This window comes from Podarcis muralis, chromosome 6 (assembly GCF_964188315.1).
Source record: "Podarcis muralis chromosome 6, rPodMur119.hap1.1, whole genome shotgun sequence".
NCBI lineage: Eukaryota > Metazoa > Chordata > Lepidosauria > Squamata > Lacertidae > Podarcis > Podarcis muralis.
In genome coordinates this window covers 45471154-45494715 of record NC_135660.1, presented here as the reverse complement: position 1 = coordinate 45494715, position 23562 = coordinate 45471154, and the positions used below count along the sequence as shown (strand labels likewise).

The following is a 23562-nucleotide window of genomic DNA, read 5'->3' as shown; positions in this document are numbered from 1 at the left end:
TATGCTACACAGACCAGTTAATAGGCTGTGCTTCTTTCTGGATGTCCAGTCTTGTGAATGTTCTGGAACATGCCTTGGTTGCCGTTGAAGGAAGAACTCATGGCAGAAATGGGAGACTCTCTTTGCAGGAATCCAGTACGGCCTGCACTGGATTTTGAGGCCGAATACACAGGACAGCTGCCACCTGCAGAGACTAGTTTGAAGTCATTTCAAATGGCAGCTGTCAACCTGACAGAAAGGTGCTTGGGGGTGCCTCAGGAAGAGTTAAGTGATATTTCCATTCCATCCTTAAAAAAGAAAAAGAAAAAGCAAGCAGCCTCCATTGTATGCCTGTAATGTATGCATTCATCCTCAAGGTGACCTGAATAAGATTTATGCTTTATGTATTATTAATGGAAATCCACCAGTGGCAAAGGCGTTGTGTAACCAAAGAAAAAGGGGAAATTGCTCATTTTCTTACTTTGCATCCTTTCGGCTGTAGCTCACTATCTTCCCAAGAATAAGAGAATGTGCGTTGTTCAGTAAGTAAATCTGCAATTGGGCATGTTTTATGCCGATTCTAATTTAAGCAGAGTCCACACAACATACAATCATTCAAAAAATCTTTTATTTCATCTTCTACCATTGCTATTCCTTGCCTCTTGTAAAGGACCCAGGATAATGGCTGACACTAACTGGTAAATGACGAGTAGTATATACAACTTGTTCCAATTATTTACTGTTTACTGTGGAACTGCCAAAAACTTCTAAGATGACAACAGCAGCTGCCCACATGTGGTATTTGTCCATGAAGACATGACTTCTGGGATAATATCCTTTTCTGATGCAGCACCCACTGCTGTTGCCTTAACAGCCTTGAAAATTGTGCATTGTTACACTTTTTTGGTTGGCTACTTACAGCTAGAACCAGCCATGGAACCAAGCTGCAATGTAAAGCACAGAGGTTGAATCTAAGTCATTGTGTTTGTGGAACAACTACTGCACTGCCCCTAAATCTTCTCTAGAGGGTCAGGAGAATCCCCAGAGCAGATTGGGTCAAAGGGGAGAGGAGGAGGAGAGAGGGTAAGCTCTGTTAACATGACTGGCAGTTGTTCTGTTCACTCAATAATTGGATTCAAGCCCAGGTTGGCTGGTTCTACATGCAAATGGAAAATTGCAAGTAACTGGGGCAGAGTGTGGACAATGTAGAACAGCTGAAAAATAGCCAAGAGCTGTACCTCTGCTAGATGGAAAGGCAGCAGTAATAATAATAATAATAATAATAATAATAATAATAATAATAATAATAATAAATTTATACCCCGCCCATCTGGCTGGGTTTCCCCAGCCACTCTGGGCAGCTTCCAACAAAATATTAAAATACAACGGCCTGTTAAACATTAAAAGCTTCCCTAAACAGGGCTGCCTTCAGGGCTGGTTGAATAATATCCCTACATGATGTAAAGCTGTTCATACAAGACCCCTCATAAGGTTGCCAGCTTGCCCAAATTCTATACTTATGCCACGTTATCTGAATAGTAAAGAGGATGGGCTGTCGCACATCCCTTGCATGCCAAAAGACCCAGGTTCAACTCCTGACATCTCCACGCAGGGCTGGAAAAGACCCATCTAGAAAGTCATTGCCAATCTGTGTAGACTTCTGAGCTTGACAGACCAGTGGTCTGCCTGTATAAGCAGCTTCCTACGTATGGGGGAAATGTATGGATTTTTCTATATGATCAATTTTTTGTTTCCACAATTAAAATAAAAACAGCAACATAGCTTGCTTCCTAGGGTGCATCCTGAACTTTTCAAAGGCACAGCAAAGCTCAGCCTAGCATGCACAGCAGTATATTTTACTTGCACACTAACATCTCCAGCGACATAGCCTCTCCTGTGGAGCAGCAAGGAAAAGTAACAGGAAACGCCTGTATGTTTATAAAGTGTGTTTATTTCAGAACAGCAGCAGAGCCAGTACACGTGCCTACCTGAGGAAAAATACATTACAACTTTGGTGGGCAAACAAAGTTAGGCAAATTCTGAACATCACCCTTTGGAAAAGAAAGCCTTATTTTTTGCAGGTGGCCTGTCACTTCAGCACAGCCATATCCCTACTGTACATCAAACACAGAAACCAATAGTGGACAGTGCAGTGCAGGTACCAGCTCTGCATGTGACGGCAGTAGCTCCATCTTCCTTTTCCAACTATTGAAAAGGCTTCCCTCCACTAATTTTCAGAGGCCGTAGTCGCAGGCCTCGTGGCTGTTCTTCAGATAGAGCTCCAGGAAGCCTTTGTATGTCTGAGCGTCGTTTACTGTAGCCTTGACAGCCGGATCCAGCCTCATGGCTTCAACCCAGTGTTTTAGCTCTGGTGTGTGGTCCAAACAGCTGCAGAGAAAATGAAAAAAGTCATTGTGAAGCCTACATCTATGGTGGTTTGTCTGCAAAAGGTCTCCAGTAGAGCACATGTTTTGAATGCAGAAGGTCCCAAATTCAAACCCTGGCATACTTCTGAAACTCCAGAGAGCTGCTGCCAGACAGTGTAGAATACAATATTAAGCTCAATGCATCGTTGGTCTACTTCTGTATAAGGCAGCTTCCAAACTACTAAGCTATCTGCGTTTAGCTCTGTTGGAAGAAGAGAGGTTTTTGACATCCATTATGCTCGGCTTCCTTAGAGATGACGAGATGCTTCAGAATAGATAGGGGGCACTGCTGCACTGCTCTAGTTTCGGAGATCAGGTGTGTCATTTCAGCACTTCCCGATTCCAGCAGTTTGAATTAGAGGGGTTTTTCCAGGCTATTTGGCCTAGAGATCAGCCCACAGGCAATGCAGCCTGAAATAGCACACTTTCCATGGCAAGAACTATACTGCTGGACCAAGAGCCATGCTACATTAAGTTTCTACTTCCATTTGCCAGCCAGAGGATTCTGGATACCCACAAGCAGGGTATGAAGGAGTGGTCCCCTGTTTACTCCCAGCACCTGGAAGTTCCATTTGGCCAGCACAGCTAGAAGCTATTCATAGTCGTCTTCTCCAGAGTGGCTCAGAAAAAAAAAACACCCACATCTCCTTCCTAGTTGTGTGCTACAGAGCCAAACTGGTATGGGGTGTATAGTGCAGCTGACTACAACCTAGAAATGGAAAAAGCCTGCTACCTGAAGGTGGCTCCACAAGCTTAACTGTAGAAGGGCCATAGCTCTGCGGTAGTGCATGATGCTCTGCATGCAGATGGTCCAATACAGTGGTACCTCGGGTTAAGAACTTAATTCGTTTTGGAGGTCCGTTCTTAACCTGAAACCGTTCTGAACCTGAGGTACCACTTTAGCTAATGGGGCCTCCTGCTGCCACCGCTACCCAATTTCTGTTCTCATCCTGAAGCAAAGTTCTTAACCCGAGGTACTATTTCTGGGTTAGCAGAGTCTAAGCTGAAGCATCTGTAACCTGAAGCGTCTGTAACCCGAGGTACCACTGTATTCAACTCCTGGCTGGGACAGACCCCTGTCTGAAATCATTTGAGAGCCACTGCCAGTAAGTGTAGGAAATATAAGATGGACCAACTGCCTGACTTAGTATACGTCAGCTCCCTATGTTCCTATCCTGCCCCTAGTCAACTCATCATTCCATTTTTTAAAAGAAAAAGTATACAAATGTCTTTCATAGGATGATAATCCTATACACTGCGTGCACCTGAGGTGGCTTTGAAGTCAGATCTAAACCTGACATTATGCCAAAGAAAAGAAAGTAAAACCTGAACTCCTATTATCTGATTTACTGTACAAGTATAATACAAAGGGAGTTTCTCAGAAATCCCAGAGCACCGAGCCTGACCCTGGACTCTTCAAGGAGAGTAGAGGAAAGGCAAATCATCAGAGGAGTCTGATCCTCCTCTAATTACCCTCTGGACACCTTGCAGCATAGTTTGATAACATTTAGCCTCGGCAATGTTTCTAATGAGAATTTTAATCCTCCCACAGTAATCACAAATTCCTTGTGCACTACCTAAACTGTTACATTACATTAAAAAATGTTTTTTTAAAAAAATATGTGCAGGAGTGGCTGCATCAGTTAAAGCAACAACAACAAAAACTCCTTTAAGGTGCCACTAGAGCCTGACAGATTGTGGTAGAATCTTCATCAGCCTCGTGAAACATGCAGGTATTATTACTCATGGGATCCAAATATATCACATCTCAGCTTAACAAGGCAAGAGATGAGCAAGCCTTTTGACCAAGCATTTAGCTTCTTCACTCTTCCCTTTGCAGCAACAGCCAACACAACCAGGTAATTTTCTGTTAACTACAGTTTCTCAGTTTGGACAAAATGAGAAACCACAGTTAACAGCATTAGAACAAGGTAAGTATCTAAACCATGGTTTGAAGTACATTTAGTATCCAAACTTGTTCTGAAGCTCTTAACTAGTTTTTTATCTCCCTGAACTGGGAAGCTGTGGTTAACAGAAGACTTTGCTTGCATGGGGAAGAACAAAGGGGCTGTGCATACAGCCAAAAGGACTGTGCATACCTTGGACTTATTAATCAGAGGAATGATCATCCAAGTGTGGCCATTATCTGTAGTGAGAAAAGAAACCCATTGTCTTGATTGAATCCAAATTGAACAGAACTGAATCTGCCAGTAAATACTAGTATAGATCAGAAGGGATCACTCCAGAAACATACATTCAAGTGAGTCAAATGTGCATTTTCAAGTGAGAAGAATGATTCTCTTCCTCTTCCGCACCCACTTCACTTCCGCCAGACACCCCATTGCCTTGCAGATTACAGATGAACCAGAACAAATGGCAGTAGCTCTCCCCTATCAATGGTGCCCATTGGCGAAGGGACAAGGAAAGGAATGTAGCTGGAGAATGGTACTCAAATGTGAGAGGTACAAATGATTCAAAGGGCTTACTCATATAACTCGTAGTGCTCCATACGCTCAAACCAAGGCCAGATCAGATAGTCGATCATGGAAACAGTGTTCCCACCGAAATACTTAGTCTTGCGGTTTACTAGAATCTGAAAGTGAAAGAGACACATGACATTCCTACATAAAAAGCACAGTATACCAAGAGAACTTGCTGAAACTGAAATCTAGTGAGGAAGGGGAAAGGGGCTGCATATATAACAGACAGCACCTTGTTATACAGAGCTCAGTAGTTTCAGAACTTCTACCCCTATGTTGCAGACCCGTGTGGAGATTTTAACCTGTACTGGTCCCGAGTAGACTGCACAATAGATCACAGACCAAAGTGGGTTGTGCAGCTGGATTTTAAGAACTTCTTGGCTGCAATTCTAGATTCAGCAGAAAGCAAAACTGCAACCACTGGAAAGCCCTAGGAGCTTTCTGTCTGGAAACACTCTTGGTTTTTTGTTTGAAAATCCCTCTTGTCAGACAGAAACAAATCCATCAATAAAGATATGAACATGGCTCCCTCTAGTGGGCAGCACTAGAGTCTGCTCAGAGTACGTAATCCCAAAACTAAATTATGTGGAAGAGTCACAAGTTTCAATGAGCCCTTGTGTGGGATGCAGAGGATCAAAATATTAGACTTTCATTGCATGAAGTACAACTATGGAAATAAGGTACAGAGAACAGAGCAATATGTTCCCTAACACAGGTTCAAGAGATCTCTTCAGCCTAATAACGGAGTAGAAGAGTTGCCCAAGGACATAATGCTTGAATTTAGTTGGAAAACCGAAGAGACCTTTTGTGTGGAATGGAAACGGGGAACCTCTCCCCCTCACAATCAAGTTAATGTATAGCTTTCCTTGGAGCAATGCCCCCAACTCTCACCTCTTCAAGTTTCAGAAGCCTTTCTCGGAGCTCATTCTTCACTGCAGAGGCATTGTCTCCACTCCTGACGGCCAGCAAATACTTGTGACACAGAGGAGTTAGCTAAGCAAAAGAAGATTGCCATGTTACCAAGGTGCAGAAAGGTGCTTAGCATTTTAATTCAAGGAACATAAATGCATGCTAAGAACGAGAGGTAATTCTACCATGACTAAATTACAACAGTAGACAGCTCGTCCTCATAAAGCCCTGTCAGTAAGAGGGTGTAAGTTGCAGCCCAGCATGGCTTCCGCTGGCCAACTGTTCTGAACTGTAGAGGAGTCCTTTCACCTTGGTAGAACATCCATCCACACCATCTTTCCATTAGTATGAAGCAGGAATGAGGAACCTGTGGACCTCCGGGTGTCACTGGATTCCAAATCCTATCAGCTCCAGCCAATGTGATGGGTATTAAGAGTCCAATAAGAGGGCCACAAGCTCACCCCCCCCCCCCCGCTATAAAGATGCCTAAACGAGTTGTTTTCCTCCTCTAAACTATTTGGTTACCTATTGAGATGCACACCTTTCTCTCTCACACATTTAATTGTATACTACAGACAGAGAAACGTGTCCATTTTAGTTAACACAGGGCAACTTTCCATTGTGTGATGCTACAGGAGCTTGGATGTGTTCCTCAGACGTCTTATTAAAAAAATTCTAATGAATTTTGTTGTCATAGAAGTGAATGGGTTTAAGATGGAGAAGAGGAAACACAAACCAAGGGAGATAAACCCACAGAAAGCATCTCTCAATGCAGGAGAATGTGGAACAACCCAGAAGATCGTACCAGATATCAACACCCCCCCTTCCACTCAGCATCCAGACTAACCCTGGTTTAATGTAGAATTCCAAGTAAGCTCCAAGGAAAAGCAAAGCTACACAGTACATTAGCAGTTCCGCTTTGCTTCTATACTTTAGTCCTATGTTGGGACAACGTATAGCAGCCGCCTTACCCTGTCTGTATGTTCCACATTCACCAGTGTTTCCTCTGTTGTCCCTACTCTACAAAATCCCACTTTCTCAGTTATACCAGCCTGGTCCTGTCATCTTGTACCAGGATCTGTGCAGGATGCCATAAGTGGCATGTCAACACACTAAAACTCTTTGTAGCAACCAGTTCCTGGTAACACCAGCATTAGGTCACATTGTCCAGTAACTTTAAAACTAGTCTTTCTTCCACAAATATTTTCTTTGCAGATCTCACTTTTTGCTTTCAGACACATGTTTAAAATAGGGCAGTGGTGTTGCCTAGCAGATTGCCTGTAATCATAACAATGCCTTATCAAGTGTTATTTTCATACCACACACTGAAATGAGTTTCCCGTTACTCCTCTGTACACACCTTGGAGAACTGTTCCAAGAGCATCTTCTGATAAGCTTTCTCATAAGGATCTGCAGGATACAGCTTCTTCTCTGGATACGCTTCATCCAAATACTCACAAGTGATTGGAGACTCATAAATCAACTGGCCCTTGCTGGTCTCTAGCACAGGTACCAATCCGAATGGGCTTTTCTCAAAAAACCAGTCTGGCTTGTTTTTCAAGTTGATATTGACAATTTCATGACTAAAACGTATGACATGGAAAAACACAGCAAGGTTATTTTGCCAACTTGCCTGTTACAGTTAGAGTCAACTTCTGCTATGTTATTGAAATCACCTAAGGTTCTGTTTCATATAGGCTACATGGTTACAGAACTCCAGATCCAGCCCTCTAACCATTAGGAACTAGAAGGCAAGGGGTCTAGATGACGAATGGGGAACCACTGGCCTCTGGGATTGATCCAGACTATGGGTAGGCAAACTAAGGCCTGGGGGCCGGATCCGGCCCAAATCGCCTTCTAAATCCGGCCCGCGGATGGTCCAGGAAGCAGCGTGTCTTTACATGAGTAGAATGTGTCCTTTTATTTAAAATGCATCTCTGGGTTATTTGTGGGGCATAGGAATTCATTCATTTCCCCCCCTTCAAAATATAGTCCGCCCCCCCCCCGCAAGGTCTGAGGGACAGTGGACCAGCCCCCTGCTGAAAAAGTTTGCTGATGCCTGCTCCAGACCATGGACTCCATTCTAGCACTCATCAAAGGGTTCTTTCAGCAGTTCCACCTCTCCTCTTGTTGGATGCAAAAACATCACGGGGTCAAAATGGGAATCTCCACATTCCACTGCCTCATGCTGTGGCGTACACTTTCTGGGTGGAGTCCATGGGTGCGTAGAAACACACCCTGTGTCAATTGGAAGGCAACTCCCATAAAGCTTGATATGCAGTGAACATCTGCCAGTTTTCAGCCCCAAAGGTGGTTAAAAACAATTATAATACAATAAAATTAGGACTAAGTGAAATTAGAGAGAAGGTTCATTTGATCTGGGGGCTGGAGTATTGTTTGGGGGAGTTGTTGGGTGTGGCCGTTTCTGTTAATTTCTGTATATTTTTGATCTTATGATTTATGTGGAAATTGTTCTATTTGCTTGTGTACTTTTTGATGTTTCATTTATTGTTTACAACTATTGTTACGTTTTTAGTTTTTGGAAAGGTGGCATACAAGTAAAATGACTGATTGATCTTACTTGATTCCTTTGGCTTTGAGGACTAGCCTTGTTCTCTGTGCAAAAGGGCAGTAGCGCATACTGTAAAGACGGATCACTCCCTCCGGCACAGGCCCTGGAGCAGAACTTCCTGGAATACAAAGAGACTTACACATTTCATTCTGGTCAGAACTAGCAAAATTATAGCCTTTTCTGAACAGAAACCATAAGCAGGCCATGACTTAGGGCAGAGAGAAAAAAGGGGAGCCTTCCAAAAAATAAATTCCTCTGGTATTTGATATGCTCCATTTTCATAACCCTGCAGTCATTCCAAAGGCTTTTTTCACACTGGTGAGTCACATCTTAATTCAGATGAATTAGCAGAGGAAAGTACCGTAAATGGCGACAGGAGTGTCAGGATGCCAAGCTACCGATGTGAGAATAATTCCACAGCACTCAGCTGAATTGCTGCAAGGTAAGCAGCTTGTACATTGTAATTGTTCTGCACTTTTTGGAGCTTAAGCCTGCAGTCCTATATCCACTTATCTGAGAGTAAGCCCCATTGAACTCAATGGGATTTATCACTGAATAAACATGTGCAGGAATATGCTGTAAAAAACAAAAACAAAAGATTTGGCAGCATAAGCTTAGCGTTGCAGTACTCATTTCCCCACCTGGTATGGACTTATGGGGCCCATTCACCGCTATTCATGCATGACTGCAGAGCCAGGAAGAAACAAAATGAACGTCCCAACATGTCTCAACACCTCCATCTCTCTCTGTGTATGCAGCAAAGAAACACACACATAACTTCCTTGCTAGACTTGGGCATGTAGGCAGACACAAAGTCACAAGCCAGGAAGGAAGGTTGTGTGGGAAAGACACTTAAGTTTATGCTCTTCCCCAAGCCAAGGATGTACTTCACGGACTTGGGCTAGAGGAAAGAGACTATAGCTCACTCAGGATGATCTGTGGCCATGATGGCATCAGGGCAGTTATATGCCATCCCATTTTCAATACTGTTTGCATCTACCAAAGTTTCAGATGGACATGTATTTATTTCCAGTCAGGGCATGCCCCATAACGATATCCTTTAAATTATCATGTTCTAGGACACAAGAGTGCTGCTTTTTGAGGTTTCATGAGCTCTTACAACCCCATCTTATGATTTTAACAGGGTGCTCTTTCTTTATAGGAGTAACAGGTCTACAAATCATCAAAGCTCATTGAAGGACTCCTACAATGTGCAAGTTGTTCTGCGGTTGTATTTCTTACAAGAACAAGCTGCAGCTACCCCATAAAGATCCATGGTTTATTAAGAGAAAAAGTGTGTGGCACAACACTGCCCTCACCAATTTAATCAGCATCTAGCCTTCAGGGCCAATTGAAAAGCGTCCCATGAATGAATTGGGGTCTGGTGTAGGGACACAGCAGGGAAGATCACAACAGACTCTTCTGGGTCTAGCAAAATATGCATCTGGAGAATTTGTCAACTGGGAAAGTAGCTACTTACTACAAAACCCACTTCTGGTATTACACTGCACCCTCAATTTGCTCATTACCAGCAGCGGCTAGGTAAGAGGTTTAGGAAGCTACACCAACATCTGAACAGACCTTTAAAAGGTGTGCAAATTAAACAGTCATGATACCAATACAATTATCAGTGCAAATTGTCCAGAGTGCAGGTGGAGGAAGTGACCTGAGGCAAACTGAAGTCATCAACGCCAATCCTATTTTTCACATGCAGTACTGTGCACAAACACCAATGCGCATATCACATCAGACGTAGCTCATATGAGAGAGCGAGCTCACGACCGTTGTGTGTGTGTTTTTTAATTAAATGAGGAAACTAGAGGAGTGACACGCCGCCATGCAAACTGTTTTGAAGGGCGTTTATTTTTAAAATGCACGTCGCTTTTAGTGAAGTTCGTGGCGAGCTGCTTCGGAGATTTGCTTTACACAGAGTTTCAAGGAAAGAGTCCATTTTGAAACGTTATAATTTCAAAAATAGTCCCAGGAAATCCTCCCCGCTCTCTCTTCCTATACGTGCCTCTTGAACAAATGCGCCGCAGCAAATCGGGTGGCGTTAAATAAACGCAGCTTGGCATTATTATTCTTATTTTTAAAACACATCAGCGGGTGGGGTGGTAACGAGCGGGCTCAGAGAAGGGGGAAATTTCACCCCTTCCTTTCCTTGCCGTAATATGGAGGAAAATCACTAAACTTAGTATTTGCTGGGCGTCGGAAGGGCGCCAGAAGGCAAAGAGGCGGCCCGATCCTCCCCACAAGGACAGGCACAGGCAAGCAGAGAGCATGCAATGCTTTGGGAAAGAAGCAAACCCTCTCACCTTTTCCTAAGCTCCTAGCGAATTCCCCAGACATTCTCCCTGGTGTAGTCAGCAGGCAAGTGATGGACACCGAAGAAAGGGAACCTCCCCGGAGTCGGCCGACTGTCTCCGCCCACATCCCTTGATCCCAAGATCCATCGACTCCGCCCCCTTCGTTATTCTGCGACGATTCCGTTATAGAAGCCGCCTCAGAACTTGGGCACTTGAAAGCGCCTGGACATACCAGTGCTGGATTTACGTATAAGCTAAACAAGCTATGTATAGCTTAGGGCCCCACTCTCTTGGGGCCCCCCAAAAAAAATTAAAGGGAAAAAACCGCTGGATGTTCATTTCCAAAATATAAGATAAAAAAAACAAATAAAATAAAACCTACATACAACAGCAGTGTCAAATGGCTTTAGATACCTATTAGGTCCATAAATTACCATATAGCATATATTCAACAACAAAAAACCAGCAACAATTTGTTGTTGACAAAGAACAGCTGGACATATAAGGGGTCCCAGTAGCTGAGGGCCTCATCAAACCTAAATCCGGCCCTGGACATAACACTGAGCGGATATGGATAGCAGTGCAGCTTTAGGTTTCCAGCCTTCAGCTAAAGTCCTACCTCCACTTACACTGAAATCAATATTTTTTATTCATTTATGCATTCATAGCCCACCGTTTCTCCAAGGCACTCAAAGTGGAGTACTTGATTCTCGTCCCCAATATTCACTGAAACCCCAAGTTGTGTCTCACACCAAATGTAACTGACCTGTGGAAAGGACTCTATGAACTGAAGACAGAGACATTATATGTACAGTGGTACCTCTGGTTACGTACTTAATTCGTTCCGGAGGTCCATTCTTAACCTGAAACTGTTCGTAATCTGAGACACCACTTTAGCTAATGGTTTACATTTTCAACTCAAGTTCCCTGCACTGGGGCAAAGAGCAAATCCACCCTGAAAGTACATATACACTGCAACCAAATGGGAGTAATAATAATTTGCACCTCAGGATATCAGGGCTGTTCCTGCCACATGGTTCTTCCCACAGACTGCTCTTTGTGTGGTTTGTGTTGGTGGTTTTTTGAAAACTCCCTACAAGAAGAAAACTAGCACGGCAGGAGCAGGCTGGACATGCAAGAAGTTTGAAACAAAAATGGAGTGACTCGTTCAAAAACAAAGTTTTTCAGAGTGCGTCCTGGGCCCACAGGTCCCTGACATACGTACTAAGGATGCATGTGATACATGCATAGCAAAGGCAAACACTGAATCATGCACATCGGGCACACCATGTTCTTTTAATACCTCCTGAGAAGTAGTAGTCCAAAGGATTGCCACCAGGGAGGCCAGATGTAAAGGATAATTTTATCTGTTGTAATATCAGCCTATAAAGTTAGTAACCCAGAGTTGAGAAACAGTCTTGTAACACTGTGGCCAAATCGTCAACAACAATGGTGACTCTGTACAGTGGTACCTCGGGTTAAGTACTTAATTTGTTCCGGAGGTCCGTTCTTAACCTGAAACTGTTCTTAATCTGAAGCACCACTTTAGCTAATGGGGCCTCCTGCTGCTGCTGCGCCGCCGGAGCACGATTTCTGTTCTCATCCTGAAGCAAAGTTCTTAACCCAAGGTACTATTTCTGGGTTAGCAGAGTCTGTAACCTGAGGCGTATGTAACCCGAGGTACCACTGTATTTTTATGCAGTCATCCTAGCTGTGCATTATTCTTGTTTTGCTTTTTGCTATCTTATCTTCCAGCATTCCATGTGATTTTCAGCAGTTTTAAAAATGAGGCTTTTCTTGTTTTAATTTGTGAATTAGGTTGCAAAGGAAATCTAACCTGTTTCTAACAATTTAGAAACAGTCTTCCTTGGTATTGCAAGACTACTGCACATTTAATAATGAAATCCTAGGGCTCAGTCCTAATAAGTGTAAAGTAATAATATATCTTTAAAACACATTCAAAACACGTTCTTGCCCTCAAAGAATTCTGGGTAATGTAGTTTACTCCTCGGTTACATGTTCCAGAAACCCTTATAAACTACAGTGCCCAGAATTATTTGAGGGAACGAATTTGTGCTTAAAATGTACTTTAAATCTCATTATTACCAGTGTGTGACTTATCTGAGCTACTTACAGCTCTGTTGGTTTGGCTGCATACACACCATATGGTTAAAGTACATTTAAAGCAACTCCACCTCATGTGAATTGTATTTGTTAAGGGTTCTGGAAATTGTAGCACTTTAAAGGGTAAACTGTCTTTCCCAGGATTCTTAGGGTCGGGGATGTATTTTAAATGTATCCTATAGCCTGTCACAGCAGCAAATGAAAAGGAGGGTAATTGGAGAGACCTCTGCACTTGCGTGATAAATCAAAAGGCGTTCCAGCTCCTCCCAGCACACATGCCTTAGCGTGCCTGGCACAATCCATGATAACCAGAGAAAGAGAACAAAAAGCTCTGCCATGTATCTACGTACTAAAGTTTCACAAGGAAGGAATACAATATTAAGAGTGTATAACAGGGGTCAGCAAACTTTTTTATCAGGGGGCCGGTCCACTGTCCCTCAGACCTTGTGGGGGACCAGATTATATTTTTGGGGGGGGGGAGTGAATTAATTCCTATGCCCCACAAATAACCCATAGATGCATTTTAAATAAAAGCACACATTCTACTCATGTAAAAACACCAGGCAGGCTCCACAAATAACCCAGAGATGCATTTTAGATAAAATGTAAAAACACGCTGATCCTTGGACCATCCGCAGGCCGGATTTAGAAGGCGATTGGGCCGGATCCGGCCCCCGGGCCTTAGTTTGCCTACCCATGGTGTATAACTAGGAAGGTTTAAAATAGTAGAATTGGAAAGCATTTGGTCTCAAAGGAGCTTGATTTATTTGTCCTTTCCTCTCCCAAAAGTATAGGGTGACCTAAAATTAGATTCTGGGAATAAAAAATAACAACCCTTCAACTGAACTTAATTTAGCACACCAACGAAAATAATGTCACCACCAATTTAAGCATGTCTTGGGGAAGGGACCTAGTCTCTAGGGTTTGCTTTTAAATGCTCTCTTCCCTTATTTTTTCAATGTTAGAACATTCAGAAGTTTAAAATGCCAAACTAAAAGACATTATGATTGAAACTGAAATACTTTATTGTCACTTGTACAACTTGTATACAGTGAAATTACACAAGCACCCCCCCCACTCAGCTCTCTTAGTCTTAATTCCTCTCTTTTACTGACGCACACCCACCAAACCCGAAAGTCAGTTGCCCTGTTGTTGTCTTTTCATTCAGCAGCCTAACAGCCCATGGATAGCTGTTACGTTCTTCTGCTATTTCATCCAGCGGATTCATAGGACAGTCCATAATATCTTGTGCTGTATTCACCACCCTCTGTAGGCACTTCCTATCAGATGATGTCAAACCAGTGTACCACACGGTGATGCAGTATGAAAGGACACTTTCTATTGTTGACCGGTAGGAGGAAATCATCAAATGTTGATTGACATCATTCTTCCGCAATACTCTGAGGAGATGGGAGTCTCTGTTGGGCTTTCTTAACCACCTGGGTTGTATTTATTTTCCAAGTAAGGTCTTCAATGAGATAATTAGCATCACTTGTGAAAATGCCCCCAGAATGTTGTTGTTGTTTTTTAAGCACCCAAACATTTGTCATTTTTATTGTTTGATTATACTAGCATGACAATAAACACAATTTCAATAAAACGCGATTAGAGCTAGATATGTTTACTCAGAGGTCAGTCCCACTTAAGTTTCGAAAGGACTGACTACCAGTTGTGTATAAGAGGGCAGCCTGAATATTTTAAAGATGAAAATAATTTGTTTTTTTTTAAAAATGTTCCCGGTTCCGTCGTCTCATCTCATGCATGTTTCCTGGGCAGTAAATTCCACAACGTGGGAGACGACCTCCATAGGTCCCCCATAGCATGAGGGGCAGGAAGAGAGAGAGCGCTACGTCATCTAGCTATGAGACTTCTTAGAGGTTGGCTTTGGATATAACCCCAGCGCGCGGAAGGAGTAGTCACGCTCGGAACACGAGAACTGAAACGGCAAGCGGGGCGGGACGAATCAGCGACGGAAAGCCCAGCTTAGCCAATGGCAGGAGCGGCCGGGTGTTGCTAGGAGACGGGTACAAACTGCTCCGGGCAGCTCTCTGGCGAAGCTGAGGGTGGCATGGACAGCGGGAAGTTGGGCGGCCGCCGCCCAGGCTCCGCTCACCGAGCTGATCTCGAAGTGAGGTGCGAAGGGGAGCGAGCGGGGGACGGGGACTTGCCTGGTGTTTCTTGTGTCCGAAAAACCCCTTCCTCAAGGAAGCCTCTCCCCTCTTTGTACGGCCGCCTTCGCTAAGGTGGCGCCCGCCGGACGCCTTGGACTTGCACCCGCTGGCTGGGGCTGATGGGAGTTGTAGTGCAAAGCGTCTGCGGGCGCCACCTTGGCGAAAGCCGCTATTCACGCTTGTTTGGGAGAGAGTTGTGCTGAGCTCAGTGGGGCTGATGCCTAAACGGACGATAATGCAGAGGATTTGCTCTGTAAGACCCCGTCCTTCCCTCTCGTACCTTGTCTCTCAAAACTCCCACCTACCTTCCCGAAGCTTTTTATTTCCCCCAGGGTGGCTCACACTTCTTTGTGCCTCAGTTTTAGTCAGTCCTCTGGATTTCACATCATTAACGTCCCTTTCTTCAGGAATGTAGGTGCAGGAAAGTTAGCTAGACCTTGGGGGGGGGACACCAACAAATGTGTGATAGTCTTTTATTACCCTATCTGAATCCAGAGGTGAAAATATATTCTGTGATTTTTAAATGTTAGTATTGATAACGACAAAGGAAGTCTGGTTTCATTCCCTCCACCCTGTATGTAATCGTGCTTTTCATTCTTCAAGATATTATGATGATGATAACAAAGCAAATATATTTATTGAAGCTATCTGTCTTGTCATTCATTCAGTATAGTGAATGAAGGCAGATAATAGCAACACTCCTGTAAATAACAAGATATTGCCAGAGTAATAACAAAGAGGTGGTTTCTGTGTCCCATGTTCTTTTAAAGTGAAGATTTAGATAAACTCTGATTCACCTCATTTCACAGTCCTTTCCAGGACTATTTTCAGAGTCTTTGTTTATGTTCTTATTGGAGGGGTATATTTTTTATTTTATTTTAGTTACTAAGTAAGTTGCAAAATTTATAAATATTGTACAATCTATTACTGCTTTCTGTTTTTCTTCGCTTTAAATATTGTGATGCATTTTCCATTCTGCAGCTTTTTGTTTGCAGTAGGTGAACCATAAATAAATTATATTTGCATTCATTCAATTTAAACTGAGGGGAAGTGCTGTTACATCTTTTTCTAGTTGCAGGTTGTGTATGTAATTAGTGAACACAAACAACAGTGGTTTTCCTCAGTGGAAGCTTTGTTTTATGCCACATTATCCATTTAGCAAAAAACAAAACTCTTTGTTTCTTTTAAAATGTCATATAATCCTAACTTTCTTTCTTTCTCCACCCCTTCAAGATGGGTACAAGGATTCACCAACAGGAATGTTGGCTTTGTCACCAAAAGAACTGTCTGCTATCCTTGTGGGAATTACATAATATTTCTTAACCTTGAAACACTGGAGAGATCCATCTTGCGGTGTCACAGTGGAAAGATAGAAGCTTTTGCAGTGAACCCAAACCAGAATGTCGTTGCTTATTCTGACAGGCAACTGAAACCTGTGATTCACATCCACAGTTATCCAGGACTAAAGAGACAGGCCAAATTAAAAGGTGGGTCTGATGGTTAATCGAAACCATCTTGAAATGGTTTTTAGAATTTGGTGTGGGGAAGGCATAAGAGTTGTGCTAGATCAGACCAACAGTCTATAGCAGGGATCAGCAACCTAAGGCCTATGGGCCGGAAGCAGGCCATGGAGGTTGTTTGGCCCATGAGTCGCCCCCGAACCAAGCTGCCTGCTTGCGCGCTGCGCTAAACCAGCGCAGTGCGACGTGGGGACTCGCTTCGACGGCGCTGGAAACCACGTCTGCGTGCGTGCAGATGCCAAAAACCACGGGCTCGTGCACACAGACTCCAAAAATCGCAGGCACACATGCAATCCTGCCCACAGAGGGATCTCCACAGGACCGATCCAGCCCAAGCTGACCCCTGGTCTATATAATCCAGCATTCTCTTATTACAATGGCCATTGATATGTCTCTGAGAAGTCTGCAAGCTGTACATGAGTGCAATAGCGTGGGAACCTGAAGGTCATATGACTAGTAGCAATTGATATACAGTGGTGCCCCGCAAGACGAATGCCTCGCAAGATGAAAAACCCGCTAGACGAAAGGGTTTTCCTTTTTTGAGTTGCTTCGCAAGACGATTTTCCCTATGGGCTTGCTTCGCAAGACGAAAACGTCTTGCGAGTCTTGCGATTTTTTCCCCGCTCCCCCCTTTTTCTAAGCCACTAAGCCGCTAATAGCCTTTTAGCCGCTAAGCCTTTAATAGCCGCTAAACCGCTAATAGCGCTAATCCGCTAATAGGGTTGCTTCGCAAGTCGAAAAAACCGCAAGATGAAGAGACTCGCGGAACGGATTATTTTCGTCTTGCGAGGCACCACTGTATTCCATGAATTTATCTCATTCTCATCCCACTTGGAGACTACTACTGCATACTGTGGTAGCAAATTATACATATACTGTTATGATATTATACTTGATGCATATAATTTTATAGTATTAAAATGTTCAGAGATCAACCAAGTAGCACATGAATATTTACATTTGTGTGTTGCCTTATTCCTTAGAAATTGTGCAGATCTTGAGCTTGCATAGAATAACCTTTTCATGGGACTTTAAAAGCATTAATAAGTGCAGCCTCTCAAAAAAAGAAAGGTTGCATAAAAGAGACCTTGGAATGTTATTGCATGGTATTCATGCAGTGGGATCAAGATAAAATACAAAAAAGCCCACAAATCTAGTCAATATGAGATCTGCAGAGACTAGTTTTGTGATGTATAATTTCATTAAAAATGAAGCAAGTTGGAGACCAGTTACATTTGATTAAAGAGAGGGTGAGAGAGGAACATATGCAATCTCCCCATCACCTCAACAGGTAGCTATCTTGGCATGACTAGCTTTTAACACTTGATAAATCCAAGGATTAGAGGGGTCTGGCACGCACACGCACACACACGCACACACACACACACCTCATAATATCAATCTATTCAAATGAATTAAGCAAAACTGCCAGGGTTGTACAGATTTGTACATAGTGTTTACTATAACACTCTAGTGAAAGAAAATTAGACCCTCCTATGTTGGCAAGACAAAGCCCTATGATATGGTATGGTATGACAGGAAATAGCACGACAGCATGAAGCAGCAGAACTCCTAAATCCATGCTATTTTATGTTTTAGGACAAGCCAGCCTGGACTACACCTTGCTTGCATTCAGTTACACAGGTCCTTACCTGGCCAGTTACTCCTCAATCCCAGACTTTACCCTTACAATATGGTAAGTTTACAATATGGATAGATTGTTTATATTGTATATTATATTATATTATATTATATTATATTATATTATATTATATTATATTATATTATATTATATTATATTATATTATTATATTATCATAATATTAGCTACTTAATAATTCATATTACTTACTAATAGATCCTTTGCTGTCTGTAGCTAATTTAACACAATTTTTGCATAATACAGGCAACTCACCATGTGCACGTGATTGGCACATGTGCAACTGCTGACATGTGTGCCATTTTTAGCGCCTCAAGGGGGCAGCGTGGACTTATATGTGTCCCGCTGACTTGCGTGGTGCCTTGGAATGCAACCCCCATGCACATGGGGAGTTGCCTGTACAGACAAACTCACAAACATCCATTCATGCAAACAGATGCAGGCAGTGAGCCTATGGCCTTAAAAAGTACTCTGACTTTCAAAACACTTTGTTCAAGTGACCACGCTTTTGCTGAAAGCCACAAGTTAAATTCACTGTGCACAAGTTAGATTCATTTGAAAAAAAAAGTTCCAAATGATACCTCATTTTCCACAATCAGTAAATACTGCTGGTTTCCATAGTCTTCCATAGTCCCCACCACCCCTACATCTGAAATAAGTTGTCTGAGGTAGCATATGAGCCACCTGAGGTTTTAGAAAGACATGTAAAGCACATTAGTTTCAGCAAGCATTTGGGGATTGGTTAGTCACTTTCTTGTCATTTTAGGCTACAATTCTATCCCTACTTATTTGGGAGCAAGCCCCATTGAACTCATTGGGACTTAGAGTGGTACCTTGTTTCTCGAACTTAATCTGTTCCGGGAGTCTGTTCGGCTCCTGAAGTTCGAAAACCAAGGCGCGGCTTCCGATTGACTTCAGGAGCTTCCTGCACTCAAGCGGAAGCCGCATCGGAAGTTTGACTTCTGAAAAACGTTCTCAAACCAGAGCACTTACTTCCCGGTTTGCAGAGTTCGGGAGCCAAGCTGTTCAAGAACCAAGGTACCACTGTACTTCCTAATAGACATGCATATAATTGCACTGTTAATTGTTTTCACTTAATCCTCTTTTGCTGGCATTCTATCTAATTCTATGGTTCTTGTTCTATGGTGTGATTTTGTGTTTTCTGTTATAGAGAGGCCGAATATAAATTTACAAAAAAAAATTCAAAAAAATAAAATTAATATTTTTGCGTTCTTTCATTTTTGATTAGGGACTGGAACAAAAAAGTTATTTTGTGCAGTCAGTCACAGATGGGAGTAGAAGTGACCGCAATGAGTTTTAACCCCATGAGCTGGCACCAATTGTGTTTATATAATGGAACTTCTGTTACACTTTGGACCATTGAGCGGAATAATGAAGAGCACATTTTGAAGTCAAAGTAAGGTTAATAGAAAGAGATGTTTCAAATGTTACTTTTATTTTACACTAAGAATAATTTTTGTGCTAGATAAAGAGCGTTTTTGCAGCTGATGAATGGTAAAGCATGCTTTCAGGTGAGGGTCTACAGATTAAAGAGTTGCTATGTATATCAGGTGCCTAATCCATGTCTCTTGGGCAAAATAAACATGTTCTGTCCTTTGCATTTTAGAAAAACGTATTTTAGAAATATGGAATAGCCCTCGTGGTTCCTTGTCTTTAAAAGGAAATTTTCCAATTATTAACTCATTTTCTGTTTGTTTTCTTACATTTATATCCTGCCCCCACTCTCCCAGTCTTCCATCATGGAACCCAACACAGTGTACATGTGGTTCCCAGTTGGTCACCGATCCAAGCCCTGAAGTGACCCAGACTTGCTTTGCTTCCACAAGGTGGCAGCTTCATGTGCCTTCAGACTATGCCCCTGGACTTCATTAGTGATGCTTTGGATTGAGTGCCAGTCCTCAGGCATATGTTCACATTATGCTTACTGTGTATCCAATGTGCTCCTACTACTCATTTTTGAAGCTGCATTCACGTGACATAAGCCACAGTCCATATTAGCAGTGGTGGAGGAAGTGGGGAGGGCGGAGCACCCTGGGTGCCACCTTTGAGGGGGTGACAAGAAGGCACTCCGTGGGGGGCTCGTCCTGCCACCATCACACCGCCCCAGCCGCATGTGGAGGATCCTTCGCTCGCAGCTACACCCTCCACCGCCGTCCGTACAACGCTCAAGCAGCGCTGTCAGCAAACCACCTGGGGGCATGTGCGCCGTACAGACGGCGCACGCATGGCACTGCTCAAGCTCTGTACAGAGGCCACAGGATCCCTCCGCCACCACATATTAGTCTTGTAGTTTCTTGACCAATACTGCTGTATTATTATTTTTTTATTCCTTAAATCAGCTTCAGTCTGATTAGATAATTGGATGTGGAGTAAGCAGAAATGTGAACACATACCCTAACAGCCGCTGCACAGAAGTAGATGAGTGTGCAAGAACAGATGACAGCTTAATCAACAGGCTTGGGGGAAAACCCAGAAGTACAAAAAATATATGGGGGGGGGGAATAAGGGAGTCTTAAGAAACTCGAAATAGCCTATTGAGAACTAAGCATGCACAGTGACTACAGATTGCTGTTGGAGGTGGAGAAGAAAAAGCTGAATGGGGTATCCTGGGGAGCATGACTTTTGTTGCAGTCCCACGAATTTTCCAAATATTCTTCTTCTGTGCCATTTTTCTCATTGCTTCAGGTCAGTTAGGCTTCCTGCTGAAGATGGAACTTTAGCAGATGAGCAAAACAGCTTCTTCTCCCATCCCATGGACAATGATCCTTACTTTGGCCCTATTCTGCCCAATTCAGCCATTGCTGGCTTGGTAGGAGATGAAGCAGAAACATTTAAGGTGAGTTCTGCTATGGATATAACTACTTGTGGTCAAGATATCTATTGAAGTATCATTGATATAGGACAGCACAACTTTTTACAAAACTCAGCAATTTTCCCTGTGAAAAGTAGATAACTGCAATCAATGCCAGTCAGCACTGAATGAGTAATTTACGTTTTAGTACTATTTGTTTTAGTAACTGAAATGTTTTTTTTAATTGAAGCCTAAAGATGACATTCAACCTTATGTTCACCCTACTTCCCACTGCTGGACTCAAATCTCTGATCTGTATATGGGCTGTGAAGAAGGACATTGTTTGAAAATTGGTGCAGACACATTCAAGGCTACAGTTATCCATCAAAAGCTTTCCCCAGATGCTAAAGGTTAGTGCAGTTTCAAGTCAAAGATTGTCCCCAGCCTTTTCTGATTCATTAGGATGATCAGGGTCCCTTTCATAGAATGAGAGGGGCAACTGCCTCCCCACGTTTTAGACTATGTGTAATTCTTCTTCACCTGCACCTGTACCTGGACAATTCACTGGTTACACACACTGATCTGGTACTGCTAAGCCAAATAACAGCTTAGCACGAGTACAAGGTACCAAAGAAGAGACAATGGCCCCTTTGCTCCTTCTTCAGTCATTGTACTGCTGTGCTGCTGTGAGTTAAACAGTGGTTTGGCTGAATGTGCCATCGCAGTCTGGGTTATTGAAATGTCTGGCTACAGACAAACCAGGAGCTGTAATGAAGGTTTGTTCTTCGTTTACATCTTGTGTTTATCTGGAGGAGACATGGCTTATGCCTGGATTCAGGCAATATGACAAGACAAACCATGTCTTCATCTTGCTGCAACATAGCAGCAGCAGGAAGGAAGAGCAGAACAGCAGCAATCTCTGCTCCAGGAGCCTGCACACGTCAAGAATTGAGCCACTTTGTAACTACTATTATAAATTAGTATGTTAGTGCCAAAGACAAAAATTCCATTTCTTCTTCTAAATGGTGACTGTTTTAAGAGTGGACCTTTGAATGTTGGTGTGAACTTAGACCCTATCATACAATTCATGCTTTAAAAATATGGAAGCCATCTTCGATTGGAATGGTGTGGGTCTCCTATGGCCACTGAAATGCAATAGATTTATTGAATCCACAAGCTTCACAGCTGGTGGTCTTAAAACTATTTGACCAGTGCTCCTAATATTCTGCCACATTGAACTCCCCTCATCTTCATATTTATTATTTTTAATTAATGTCATCACGTTAATCCACCCCAATAGTTATTTCATTCTGCTGTGGACATTATTACAATACAGACATTTCTTGTGAGAGCACATAAATGCCTTCCATCTTCAGGGAAAGAAGGAAAGCCAAAACATGCTCAATTGCCCATATATCCATGTGTGTGTATGCCTAGGCGACACATTACTACTTAGAATGAAGGTATGCAGTTCCCAAACCAAACCCCATAGAAGTGATTATTGCAGTCTTCTGAAACTACAGTAGGTGCTTCACAAATCCAGTAAATACTGGTTCTACACTATAAAAATCTACAAGCAGGTTGGTGTAATGAGGAAGCCTTTGTTTCTTTTAAACTATATCATGTCTGGTCCTCCAGCACACTTGTCAATATACTGTGTAGGCCGCAACTGACATAGCCTTGTTTCCTTTCCAGCAAAAAAAAAGGCAACTTTTCGATCGGTATCACACAGTATGAAAACAGAAGGTATTTACTTTTTAATGCTAATTGACTTTGCAGTAAGCATCTGCAAAGGGGATTGTATGTTGCTGTCTGGTAGGAAACAGCTAATAGGAGTGGCATATTTGAAATGAGGGGGTGGTGTTTTATTTGGTGACTTCATCAGAAAACTCTCCAGGGTCAGCAGTAGAATTGGATGGCCACAAAAATGAGCTGTCCAGATGCAAATTCCACCTCCAAAAGTTTTATGAATGATAATCCATTATCAAAGTACTAAATTTTGTACACTGAAAAACAGGTATACTAAAGAATAATACTGTAAGCAGAAGAGGTTCTCTCACTCTGTGTAATAAAGAGAGCATATGTGCATGCAGACAAGCAGTACACCATAACAAGGATTGCACCATAACAATGGGTGTTTGCCACACTTTTACCAGAGAAGAGGGATGGGGGATAGATAGTTTTGGAGGGATTGGAAATGCTGATGGAAGAACTAGAGCCTTTTGATGCTTCCATCGCTCCTTTGGTTTTGTGTTATGCTTTGTCTTATCAGAAGGACAATAGGAATTAAAATAGTAGGAATAAAGCTGAATAATCACAAAGGGACCAAATCATGATGGGTTTCAGACAGGTGTGCAACAGGGGAGGTGCATTATCACCTTTGATTAAATCACTTTTGCTCCCTCTGTTAACTTTTACTTTTTTATCTTGTTTTTTGATAAAGTGAAACTGCTTTATTTTGAAGGGAGCAGAAGCTTCAGCCCTTCTCCTATTTATCTTCTTAACTCAGGGCTTCACCCCCCCCCCCCCCGTTGCAAAAAGAAGGCCGCAGTGATGTTTTCTACTCTGTGCTCATTATTGCCCATAATCCCTTTGGAAAAATG

At 42.7% G+C, this 23562-nt stretch overlaps 2 protein-coding genes across 2 annotated transcripts in view; one reads left to right on the top strand and one right to left on the bottom strand.

The window, feature by feature from the left end:
• Positions 1 to 1910: 1910 nt before the first annotated feature.
• On the bottom strand, positions 1911 to 10829 carry GSTO1 (glutathione S-transferase omega 1). The gene is made up of 6 exons (XM_028730343.2): positions 10682 to 10829; positions 8376 to 8484; positions 7155 to 7377; positions 5777 to 5878; positions 4892 to 4998; positions 1911 to 2367 (listed from the first exon to the last, which is right to left on the bottom strand). The coding sequence occupies exons 1-6, from the start codon at positions 10797 to 10799 to the stop codon at positions 2214 to 2216; spliced, it is 813 nt and encodes a 270-aa protein (XP_028586176.2). The 5' UTR covers positions 10800 to 10829; the 3' UTR covers positions 1911 to 2213.
• A 3941-nt stretch (positions 10830 to 14770) lies between these two features.
• CFAP43 (cilia and flagella associated protein 43) overlaps positions 14771 to 23562 on the top strand; it is a 45155-nt gene continuing 36363 nt past the window's right edge. Inside the window, exons 1-7 of the mRNA XM_028730344.2 lie at positions 14771 to 14929; positions 16201 to 16454; positions 18087 to 18183; positions 19397 to 19564; positions 20854 to 21004; positions 21210 to 21369; positions 22655 to 22705. Of these exons, the coding sequence (XP_028586177.2) occupies positions 14865 to 14929; positions 16201 to 16454; positions 18087 to 18183; positions 19397 to 19564; positions 20854 to 21004; positions 21210 to 21369; positions 22655 to 22705 (946 nt within the window). The 5' untranslated portion in view covers positions 14771 to 14864. The remainder of the gene's footprint in view (positions 14930 to 16200; positions 16455 to 18086; positions 18184 to 19396; positions 19565 to 20853; positions 21005 to 21209; positions 21370 to 22654; positions 22706 to 23562) is intronic.